The following is a 12,298-nucleotide window of genomic DNA, read 5'->3' as shown; positions in this document are numbered from 1 at the left end:
CAGAGGTAATGGTTCCTTCATTCTCCAGAGCAGCTATCCAAAGACACAGGCAACTGCAGGCTCACAGCTCAGCCCCAAAGGCCATTCCACCCACACAGCTCAGTTCATGAACCTTCCTTCTGCTCTGGGCATGTAGAGGCTGAGTAGAGGAGGACCATGTGAGTTCAGACACAGCACAGAGGACTGTTTTGTTTTGTTTTTCTCCAGGTAGAAACCCTGCATGCTTCCCATACCTCAGCCAGCTCTAATAGCAGTTGGCTGCACCAGGACAGGAGTCTGATGCTGGTCAATAATAGCCAGAGTTTGAAAGAGCAGATGTGAGTAAGAAGCCTTACCCAAGTGGGCTGGGGCTGATGGCTGCCTTCTCACAACTAATTCAGCCTACACCTCATTTCCAGGCAGTCAAATGAGAAACAACACAAGATGCAGCAGCAAGTCAAACAGGCTGCAGAGCTTACAGGCAAAAACCAGTAAGTAATGAACATGGGAAGTGGGTCTGAGCACTTACTGCCACCCACAGGGGTGGCATGGGACAGATGAACTGCTTGCACTACCCAAGCTCCTGCAAGGCCAACAGAGCACTGCTGTTTCTGCACCACCACCTTACCTCATCTCATTTCCCTGCCTGTCCTCCAGACACCTTCAAGACACACTGGACAGCTTGCACGTGGAAAACACATACCACAGGGCTCAAACACATGTACAGATCTACAATCACGAGCAGATGAAGGTGAGCAGAGTAACAGTCACAACCTGTCCCAAAACAGTGCTAAGCTGATGCTCTTCTGTGTACAGGGACAGCTAGACACTAGCTGCCTGCCCAGGGTATAGATCATGGAAGACGTGCCATTGCAGTAGTCCAGGCCACAGCTGAGCCAGGCACAAACTGTCTTTGTCCTCCATGCCAATTTAATTATTTGCCTTGTCCCAGGCTTTACAGGGCAGCGACCTGACTACACGAGCCCTGCAGAACTCGGCAGGGCTGTCTCTGCCTGGAACTCACCTCCAGGATGAGAAGAGAAACAAAGCAAAGGAATGGTTAAAAACTGACAACCTTTAAACAAATAAAATTACTTCTGTTCTGTAGCAAAAATAGTACAGAGCATCAAAGCCTTCCTGGGCCACAGGCTGTAGAGAGCCTCACAGCAGTCAGAGGAACTGAGTCCTAAGACTCAGCTGCTCCTGGGAAGTCTTTATGCCCCAAAGCAACGGGGACTCCCTTCTCAGAGGCCAAAGCGGGCTGGGGTACGTCGTGGCGTCAGGGGCTCCCCCTGCTCCTTCCGTCCAGGTGTATAGATTTTAGTACATCTGTCAGGAAAGGACAATGGTGATTAGTGGAAGATGAAAACTTCTCTTGCATCAGGAACATCTGTGGGAAAGTTGTGATCCTCCATGCAGCTCACTACTGCTCTTAAGCAGGAAACCCACAGTGTCACAGCACTCACCTTGCACTGCCCAATGGGTTACGGCGCTCCTGCTCCTCCCTGCGGGCACGCAGCTGCTCCTCAGCCAGAGCCATCTCTTCCTCCATGGCAGACACTTCCTCCTTTGCACGTCGGCGGTTCTCCTGCAGTAAAGCAGCAGCAAATCAAGAACAGGTAGAGGCCTGTGCAGCAGCAGACTTTCTGCAGGCCCACAGCCCTTATCTCTCTATGTAAAAAAACAAACGAATGAACAAAAAAACCCAACTAGCTTGAACTTCTTCCATCATAACAGGAGTGCAGTGGGGCTGTATGCAGCAGGAACCCCACCCAGGCACACACTCTCCCTTCCAGTGTAGTTGCCTGCTGTTTCTGTCTCCCATCTGGTCCTGGAAAGGAGAACCCACCTGACGTGACTTGCCAGCATGCTTGATACTATAGAACATGGGGCCCAACTCTGCCAGCCACTCTCCGTCCACAGCAGTGACACACTGCATGTATTCCTGCAGGAACAGAACAGAAGATCCAGTTAGCAGGTTGACAGCCAGGCCTGGGCACCACTGACAGAGCCATGGCAGCTTCCTCCCTCCCCCACTTCCTGATGGCATTTCTCCTTTCCAGACAATTCCTTCTGACTTCAAAAGTTTCTATGAGCTGGAGTCGGTGAGACTAGAAGACATCCCACATAAGCTAGGAAAATATCATGAAAGAGGCAAACAAGACACTGCAGACTACACAGATACACCCAGTTGCTAGAGATGAGAAAGACTGAGAACGGGACCTTCCAAGAGATCCTACTATCATAGCAAAGCTTCCCAGCTCCCTTGGAGCACAGCTCGCCCTTCCTGCTAGCCCTCAGCTCAAGCTTACCTTGGTGGTCATGACCAGTTCATGATATACAATGTAATCTGGAGTGTAGCCCATGCCAAAGAGGGAGCTGGTGGGGTGCAGGTGGCAAGGCATTCCTGTACGGATATTGACATACTCTCCAATGCCCTGCATTGGAGAAGTGTGGTTAGCGCACTTGTTCCCAGTGGGGAGGGTCCCTTATCACCCAGCTGAGCATAGACCCCTCTCACTTTCAGCTTTGCAGCTTGATGGAAATACGCGGCACAGATACACTTCCTGACAACATCCCAGTCAGTACCACAGGATGCCAGGCTCATGCGCTGCTGCACCATAATGTCCTTGAGCTGGGCACGCACCTCCCGCACCTGCACAGATACACACAGTCACATCCCTCGCCCACATAAGGCTCCCTCCCCAAACCTCACTGCCACAGCCTCACCTTCCGCATGGCCTTGGCATGAATGAAGTGCTGGTTGCACCACAGAGTAGAGTAGTTGTTGTTCTTCCATTGCAGGTAAACATTCAGGTAAGTTAAATGATCACTCTCTGGAACAGCAAATTTCTCGCGCACTTGGTCACTCTCTTCCTCTCGGCCCTGAAGAATAAGCAAAGAACACATCAGTCAGAGTGCAGATGAAGGCCCCAAGCTGCCGAAAGATCAAACAAGTACCTTAGGCCGATAAAAGATGGCAGGCACAGACAACATGGAAACAATGAGCAATATCTCAGAGCTGCAACCCATGTCGCATGAAACAATGAGCATTTTGGAGAGTGCGGGATCCAATGGGAACTCCACCATCAGACGTCCTGTAGAGGTCAGACCACCTGGAGGAATACTGTAAGAATCAGCAGGTGGGCAGGTCCTAACAGTTCTGCGTGAGCTGACAGCCTGCCCCCGTAGCCAGTACCTGTGTTATCTAGGGCCCCCAGAATCCACAACTGGTACATGGAGTTGAGCATGTTGTCCTCAGGGGGTGGATCCATGAAGTGGAACTGCAGCAGGTCCTGTACACCCAGAGATTTGAGCAGAAGCACTACATTGGCGAGGTTGGTGCGTTGGATCTCAGGCACTGTGGTTGTCAGCAGCTCATTCTTGTAGGCGCTCTGGGTGTAGAGCCTGGGGGAGAGATGCCAAGAGCCTGCCCCTCTATTTCAGGCCACTGTGTTCCTCACTGAATGACCAGCTATTCCCAACCCAGGCAGGCACAGCACAAAGCAGCAGCTCTGCACTCAGCCATGTCAACAAGCAGGACCCCAAGGAAGTTCTTCCTCAGGCCACTGTGCTGCCTCCCAAGCATATAAGGGCACCTGGGCTGCAGTGTAAAGGTACGCCCCTCCCCCTAAACAGAGTCTTTCCCTGGGTACAAACTAGACTCAAAGAAAATCCTTGAGAAAGCTGCCTTTAGCTTGGCTATTAGCCTGAGAGCATTAAGGCATCTGGTTCAGCAAAGGTGGAAAGAATCACAACTGAAGATTGGCAAGGGAAGAAATGAGAGCATACTCTCACTGGGTCCAAACCAGAAAGCCTCAAGGCCTGCCCAGAGTCCTCATCCCCACAATAGGCTCAAGACAATGAGCAGCTCTTCAGTGAGGAAAAAAATACATAGCCAGATGTCAGATGTGAATTGCAATAGGGATAGGAACACCAGTAACGAGCCTACCTGAAGCAGTGACCTGGGCCTGTTCGGCCAGCTCGGCCAGCTCTCTGATTGGCATTGGCTTGACTGATGGGGTAGATCTGCAGTGCATCCATGCCTATACGGGGATTGAAAACCTGAAGGGCACAAGGAGGGCAGACTGAAGCAAGAGGAAGGCTGGGTCACTGCCACAGAACCCCATCAACCCAATGCCAGAGATCCATGAACAGTATAGGAAACCTTTGCTTACCTTCAACTTGCAGTATCCAGAGTCAATAACAAACATGATACCATCAACTGTCAGTGAGGTTTCTGCAATGTTAGTGGCAACAATGCACTTTCTGACCCCATCTGGAGCCTGCAAACATACCAGACATCAGTCAAATTCCTCAAGCAACAGCCTCTGCACCACTAAGGAAGACTGTAGAGCAGCCATACAGAACTTAGAAGGACATGGGTGACTTCTTGGGAAGTTAACGGGGGCACATGCTTTCCCTTGCTCTCTAAGTACCACACAAAAGACATCTCTGCACCTCTCTCTCATGCCCAATAGTCTTCCCTGTGCTAGTTTCACCTCTGCCCAGTACACATCAGCACCTTCTGGAAGATCTTGGCCTGTAAGTCTGATGGCAGCTGAGAATAGATAGGCAGTACAGCAAGCGCAGGTGCCTTTTCCAGCTCCTCAAGGTGCTCCACAATTTGTTCTGAAGTCACCTAGACACAAAGAGGACTGTTAACATAAGGTTAAGAAAGTACAAATCAGAATCACAGAATTGCAGGGTTGGGAGGGACCTCAGGAGATCATGAAGTTCAACTCTTTTCCACAGGCTGAACAGACACAGGTTACTCAGCCTTTCCTCATACGTGAAATGCCCCAGAGGTCCTTAATCATCTTTGTATCCCTTTGCTGGACTCCTTCTAGGAGATCCCTGTCTTTTTTGGAGCCCCAAACTGGACATAGTATTCTAAATATGGCCCCACCAGGTCAGAGTAGAGAGGGAGGGTCACCTCCCTTGACCTGCTGGCCAGCCTCTTTTTAATGCACCCCAGGATAACACTGGCCTTCTTGGCTACAAGGGCACATTGCTGGTTCACGGCCAAACAACTCACCTCAATATCCTCCTGACCAGGCATGAAGACAAGGATGTCTCCAGGAGCACCAGACAAATGGACCTGCAGAGCTTGTTTCACTGCAGCCTCCACATAATCCTCTTGCGGTGTCTGAAAGACACAGTTCACATCAGACACTAGTAATCTCATCTGCCCCACTTTGTGTATAAGACTGCAACATAACATAGTTATCCCTTGTCTTTCTGATCACTGCAGAGTGGGGCATACCCAAGTTACAACCCTTACAATCCCTTCACAACACAAACTCTCTCTACTACATTGACCATACCTTACTGAAAAGAATATCAACAGGAAAGGTGCGCCCAGGAATGTGGAAAATGGGAACATTCCCAAAAAAAGAGGCAAATTTATCAGCATCCATGGTGGCAGAGGTGACAACGAGCTTCAGATCAGAGCGTCGTGCTACCACCTAGAAAACAGATAAAAAGGACAATAAACAAGTGATATTTGTATGTGGGTCCAGGCTTCTTCCATCACTACTGAAAAAAACAGCAAAGGGCTGAGCCTTCACTGTACTCTAGAAACACTAACCACTAATGCCCTGGTGCAAAAACACACACTGTCTGGTTAAAAAGACAGGCTGTCCCCAGCCGAGAGCCTTACACCTGCAAACACCTCTGTATCTAGAGCTACTTTATTCCAGCAAGCCTTTGGCAGTACACTAAGGGGGAGATTTAAGAAACAAAGAACAAGATGTTTAAGCATCAAGTGCAGTCAGAGATGTAGCGGTCTCTGTTCATGATCTCTGCCCTGACCTGGGAGAGAAGCACTAACCCTGCCAATATTCTGCCCTAAGACCAGCTCATATGCCCTATGTTGCTGTCCTCCTGTAGCCCAGGCTCACACACACCTCCCGAAGCAGGCCAAAGAGCACATCAGTATTGAGTGAGCGCTCGTGTGCCTCATCCATGATGATAGCACTGTAGTTGTCCAAGTCAGCCTCTCTCAGCGACTCACGAAGGAGGATCCCATCTGTCATGTATTTGATTATCGTGCTCTCCGACGTGCAGTCTTCAAAGCGGATGGCATAACCCACCTGGGGGGCAGAGATACCAGCAAGTCTTCAACAGCCCTGCATACGTACTGTCTAGAGGCTGCATGCCTACATATGCTGCCAGACTCACCTCCTCTCCCAGACGCACTCCCATCTCTTCACTGACCCGCTTGGCAACCGACATGGCTGCCACTCTGCGGGGCTGCGTGCAGCCAATCATGCCATAGTCTGTGTAGCCATCCTCATGGAGGTACTGCGTCAGCTGAGTTGTCTTACCGCTCCCTGTCTCCCCTACCACAATCACAATGCTGTTGTCCCTGAAGAAAGGAGAACAATATTTATTCATACACCACAAAGACAGCCTTCTTCATTCATAGGTCTGGCTGGCCACACAAAAGTTGTCCTGCTTTGGCAGAAGAGCTGCTATCAATCACACAAAGCAATAAGCTTTGTTTTCAAAAGATTCCAAACAGGACACATATCAAGGTAAATTTCTCACTTGGGATCCTGAAATGTAAGCCAAAGTCCCAGGGTTACATTACGACTGGTTATCTAGCAGTCATACCTGAGGATGGAAAGCAGCTCCTGCTGCACAGCAAAGATGGGCAGATATTGTCTCTGCTCCAGAATTGACTTCTTCTTGGCAAACTCACTCCTTGCTTCACTTTTTTCTTTCATGTGTTCAGCAAACTTCTGCTCGGTCCTAAGGAAACATCAGAAGTCTTGAAGCTGTCTCCTCACACACTTTGCTTTGCCTATAGCATGGGCATAACACCACCAGCTAGGCAGAAATCATCCAAAAGCTCCTACCTGTAATCTACTTTGCCATCTTCTGTCACCATCTCATCCTTCTCCTCTTCCTTCTTGATGCCCATTATGTCTCCCAGTTTTGTGCCTGCCAGCTCCCAGTGTTTATGCTGAGCCTGGAAGCACAAAGAGCAGTGTAAGTACCACAGTGGGGACTGAAAAATCATTCTCCTTCAGTCCTACTCCTAAGGCTAGAAAAGCATGTTTGCTTCAATCCCCTGGTGCTTGAGAGAACACACACTCCATTTCCTATATCAAGTCTCCATCTTCCAAGCAAACTGGGGCAGAACTTTTTTAGACACTAGTTTGGATAAAGACACAACAAGCACAGGATGATCAACAGCCCTCTACGAATACTGTTTCAGCTGCTGACCTCCCAGGCAGTGCCTAAAGAAGTCACAACAGCTACTGAAGAGACAATGCAATGAGCTGGACTAACAGGATATGTCAGATCACACAAATAAGGGGAACACATTACCACATTATCATTAGCATCAAAGCTTATATTCTACAAAGCCCAAACAAAAGCTGTGAGGCATTACATAACATGTACAGCGAGGTCCCAACATACCCTTTTACGCTCCTTTTGCTCCCTGTGCTTGCGCACCAATTGGCTGCCCTTTCGGGCTATGATGGCCAAGTCAGAAGTGGCATCCTTTACAGGGATGACTGGCTCTGGCTAGAGGAAAGAGGAATTGGTTCAACACAGAAAGCTCACATTTGTGAGGCTCCCCATCATTGGCACCGTCAGCCACAGCTTCTACCTGTTTTGTGAAGACTATCCTCCCATCTAGGAAAGGAGGCACCAGGTTATGCACCAGCAGATGCACTTTGGCTGAGTTATCCTCTTCAAAATCTTCATCCACTTCAATCCGGTGAACCACACCACTGGTCAGCATGCGATTTGTCTCCCAACGCTCGTTATCCTGCAGGAAAGAACACATCAGAAGATTTTAACTATTACCTACCATTATCCAAAATTCACAAGAACTACACATTACCCGAACTCATTCCAAGACAATAAACTAAGCAACACAGCTAGCTGCAAAGCACTACAACACCATGACCAAATGAGGATGGCTTAATTTATTCTTAAAAGAGAAAGTTAAAAGCAGTTAATTACTGAAGGCAAATCTGTAATTGACTACAATACACACCACAGTTACAGTACGTAGCTTTAAGCGCTGAAATGATCCAATGCTGAATCTGCTGGTCTTCCTTCCCCAAAAGGGAAAGAGCTTGGAGACCCAAAGATAAAAATAAGTAAGCCTGGAATGTGGAGACGTAACACTGAAGGTTTTAGGCTACAGAGACCACAAATAAACATTAGGAAAAGAACACTAACTGAAGACAAGTATGGGAAATGGAGACTAGCCACATAAAGTATGGAGTAATGCAATGTAGCCTATGCCCTCTGTATAGCATAGCCCTTCAAATTCCTGCAGCCCTGAACACTCATCCACTGCAGTCACTCCAATGGTAAATTCCAACTCATGCAGGAGATGCAGGACTGCACTTTCCAAAGGAATGTAATAGTTTCCTTTTGAGCTTCTCATTTGGTATGGGTCAGGACAAAGAAAGCCTTTTTCTATCTGTCAGCCAAGCCCATCAACAAGTGGGTCTCTCCAGAGGCAACAAAACAAGCAGCCTTCACACATTCAGAGCAGTCAGTTCCACATCTTGCCCCTACCTCGTTGATCTGCCGCCGCTGTGCAGAGATACGCTTCTGCTTTTGCTTGTGCAAGTGTTGCTCCCGCTTTTTCACATACTCATCAGAGGAGTAGGCCAAGGGATTGTGAAACTCATCGTACCCTTCATCCATCATATACCAGTCCCGGTCTGCTTGCTAGGAGGAGAGAGATGCAGCGCTGAGCTGTGTTGCTTGCCCAGCTGGGCTAGAGTCTGGTGCCAATCCTGGCTACTGGGAGAAAGCTGCCTACTACCAGTGGCTTGGTACAACACCAGCGACAGATCGAGATCCTGCTGGTGCCTTGGGGTAAGTGGCAGCAGCCAAGAGCCTGGTGACTACTGAGCACCCTGCTCCCTGCCCAAACTTCTTACCCGTTGGTCGTCCTCCCACTGCTGACGCTCCTCCTCCGTCTCAAAGGCAATGCCCTCCTCCCCGTCCTCACGCCGCCCTACAGAAGGTGAGATGGTCAGCACAGGCAACCAGTCCCACCAGGCTGTCGCATGCAGAGGAAATCCCACAAAACCTGTCCTTATACTACACAGGGGTTCTGTCACTGTCCAGCCTCAACAGCCCACTCTAGGCTCCTCACCTCTACCTCTGGACAGTCGTGGTGTGGACCCCAGGTGTTTCCGGTCATCAGCCCACTCATTATATTTGTAGGACGGGGTGGGCAATGGTGTCTTATCTGAATACTTGCTCCTTACAGACCTGAGAAAACAGCACGAGAGAGAAATCAGTGCACAAACAAAGGTGTTCATTTTACACGTTCCCTTTCTTGCAGATCACCAAATCATAGCTTGCATGCCCAACTACTGATACCTGTCCCGGTCTCTCCGATCTGTGTCCCGTGATGCCCGGTGGCTGCGCTCTGAGTCTCGATAGGAAGGTGTGGGCGAAGGAGACTCCCACTGTGAGCGGCGGGAACTGCTGTAACCACTATCATCCTCCTCCCAGCTGGAGCGAGACGGTGTGGCTGCATCTAGCAGAGGAGATTGAGTTTGACATAGAGTGTTCAAACAGTGACCCTAAGAACCTAGGGCTGCTTTATACCTTCTAGCAAGGAGCACAGAGAGGGTACCCATCTGCTCTCCTTCTAAAGGTGTTGACACACATCAACTCCAAGGAAAACTGCCAAGGGACCACATCTCTATCACACAGTCTTAGAACAGACCCCACTGGGCAGGTATTGGCCAGATCTTCACACACACTTGGCAGATCATTCCTAGTCCCAAACTCCTGGAAGAACATGGAGTTTTATGTATGTCCTAATCACAAGTCTTAAAAAAAATAAAATAGGCTTCTTCACTTGCATTTGTACTAACAAAAACAGCAGAAACCTCCCAAAACTAAAAACCTTTTCTTGTTAGGCCTCATCTGAGATCTCTCCCAAGTCCCACTCCTACCTTTGGGACGATGCTTGGGACTCTCTGGTTCACTCTTCCTGCTGTTTCGCTCCAATGAGCCATCTCTTTCTGATCTACTACTGTGACGACTTCTGTCCCAGTCCTCTGTGGACAGAAAACAAGGTCAGGTGCCCCATATACAAACTTCCCAAATCTGTCCCAAAAAATACACTGAGCATTAGTCAAGGGCAACAGAGAGGACAAAGATCAAAACCTAAGCAGAAAGTCACAAAAATCTCCAATAGTTACCACGGTCTCGTTTACGATCATGGCCTCGATCCCTACTGTGCTCCTTCTTCCGTTCCTTCTCCTTTGAGGAGGCAAAGACACCATGTTCACGACGTTCTCTTTCCCGCTGCCGGCTGCGTTCCCAGAACTCCTCACTGACACCACCTGTGTAGGAAGGTGTTTCCACATGGACGGAACGGTAATGCCTGGAGAGGAAGCACAGAAGTTAAAAACATTCCACGGTGCTGAGGAACAGCTGGCCTCTAAATTGTCTCCTGCAGCTCTAGTCCCGATCTAGTCTAGCAGAAGTAGGAGGCTGAGAATGCTCTCTCCACACTTCACTGATAACCCAAAACATTCTGACTTTCAGACACAGGCACTTCCAAGCAAACCGCTGCTTCCAAAGGTCAGGAGGCAGAGGCGATGTGCACACAGGTCAGCTGGTGTTTGCAGACCTGGCAGCACCTCTGAACATTCCTAGCATAAGAACTCAGGCACCACGCAGAAAGTGGTTCTGGGCCCTTCTCAAACCCACACACAGCCGTCGCACAGCCCTGCTCCAAGGCCGCGGGCAGATCCCCGCAGCACAACGCAGCTGCCGCCACGCTCACGCCGGGCTCCATCAGGGATCCAGCGGCCTTCCGGGCACGGCAGCCCGCAGAGCGCCCACCTGTCCTTGCGAGCGCTGCGGCCGCTCCGATCCTCCTCCTCCTCCTCCTCCTCGTCGGGGCTGCCCGCCTCGTCGCGGCCTTCCTCCCAGTCCCTGTAGGAGGACACCCGGGACCGCTTCCCGCCCGTCCCCTCCTCCTCTCGCTCGCGCCGCTTCTGGGCCGCCAACACGTCCAGGCCCAGCAGCGAGGCCCGCGGCGCCGGCGCCTTGAAGACGTGCTGCTCGGGGACGGCGCTGCGCGACCGCGCGACCAGCCCGCCCGCTTCGGCATCGGTCCCGGCCAGCCGGTGGAGCGACGCCTCGCCCGCCTCGGCCATGGCCGTCGGTCGCTACCACGCTGCGCAGGAACCGGCTGCCGGGCCGATGCGAGGACGCATAAGGCCTGCGGGGAACCGCTCCGCATCACGCAGGGCCGTCCCGACCCCGCTACCGCCTGCAGTTGCCTCAGCGACCGTAACCCGACCTCCCGAGCGCCGCCATGGCTGTCCCACAGTGCTCCGCGCGAAGAACCGCTCTAGGCCTCGCGCACCATAGACAGAACGAACGGAGCTCCAGAAACCATAGAGTCCAACAGCCACTAAGCAAGGCGGCCCACAGCTCCTTGGCGGACTTCCGGCTCGATAACTCCATGACGCCATGAGGGCGCGACCGGAATAAGGCGGAGCCGGGGAGGAAGGGCCGCGCTTGGCGGGCGGCGTCTCGTCCCTCAGCGTCTGGGCGGTAAAGGCGGCTCTGCGGCCCCGGCCGTAGCCCACCTACACCTGGCAGCACGTCGCCTCCTCTGTGAGCCCGCACAGCGCAGAGCCGCCGGCCGCACCAGCGCTTAGAGGTGCGGTGGCACTCGGTAGGAACAGGCAGCGCCGTCTCACCGTCCCTCTGCAGCCATCCCGGCTGGGATGAACGCTACTTCTGGAGCCGGCCCGCCCGCCTCGGCACAAAGCACGGCGGGCTGGAGACGTGCTGCAGCCCCGGCCTGCACACGGGTGTGCAGGTCATAGAAGTACCCAGGTTGGAAAAGATCGCAGCCCACAGGCTGGTCGAGCACCACCACACTCGGGTAAACACAGCTGGAGGGCACAGAACTTCTCCACAGCTGTCAGACCAGCAGCAGAGCACAGGATGAAGCACTGCAGGACACGTAACTGCCCCATATCCAGGAGAACCAACTTCAGTGCCTTTAGTGCAGGTGAACAGGCAGCGTGTGAAAGCCAACGGTCAGATATCCCTGTTAGAGCTGCAGACAGCACCGTGTCAGAATAAAGGCATCCAAGAAATTAAGGGGGTGGCACAGGGTACACGGCACCAAACAGAGCAAAGGAGTGCAGACATCACGGGTCAGCTCTCACTCCCGCTCCTGAACGGCTGCTCCTCAGGACCACAAACAGGTTTGGTGGAGCTCATCGTTGTCGTGTAATCCCATAGTGCAGGGTGGTGGGGAACTGCTGCAGAGGCAAAGCTACGTCAGTCA

General features: G+C 51.5%; 1 protein-coding gene across 1 annotated transcript; it reads right to left on the bottom strand.

The window, feature by feature from the left end:
- Positions 1 to 4: 4 nt before the first annotated feature.
- On the bottom strand, positions 5 to 11,453 carry DHX38 (DEAH-box helicase 38). The gene is made up of 26 exons (XM_072346278.1): positions 10,831 to 11,453; positions 10,182 to 10,366; positions 9,933 to 10,037; positions 9,349 to 9,508; positions 9,119 to 9,237; positions 8,901 to 8,977; positions 8,530 to 8,685; positions 7,604 to 7,765; positions 7,411 to 7,518; positions 6,843 to 6,955; positions 6,598 to 6,735; positions 6,163 to 6,349; positions 5,889 to 6,074; positions 5,307 to 5,447; positions 5,018 to 5,128; positions 4,505 to 4,621; positions 4,158 to 4,265; positions 3,932 to 4,044; positions 3,179 to 3,387; positions 2,941 to 3,095; positions 2,710 to 2,865; positions 2,501 to 2,635; positions 2,292 to 2,417; positions 1,829 to 1,924; positions 1,446 to 1,567; positions 5 to 1,308 (listed from the first exon to the last, which is right to left on the bottom strand). The coding sequence occupies exons 1-26, from the start codon at positions 11,145 to 11,147 to the stop codon at positions 1,224 to 1,226; spliced, it is 3,687 nt and encodes a 1,228-aa protein (XP_072202379.1). The 5' UTR covers positions 11,148 to 11,453; the 3' UTR covers positions 5 to 1,223.
- Positions 11,454 to 12,298: the final 845 nt, after the last annotated feature.

Source organism: Excalfactoria chinensis, chromosome 11 (genome assembly GCF_039878825.1).
Source record: "Excalfactoria chinensis isolate bCotChi1 chromosome 11, bCotChi1.hap2, whole genome shotgun sequence".
Classification (NCBI taxonomy): domain Eukaryota; kingdom Metazoa; phylum Chordata; class Aves; order Galliformes; family Phasianidae; genus Excalfactoria; species Excalfactoria chinensis.
Note: the sequence above shows the minus strand (reverse complement) of the source record. Positions and strands in the feature narration are given on the sequence as shown.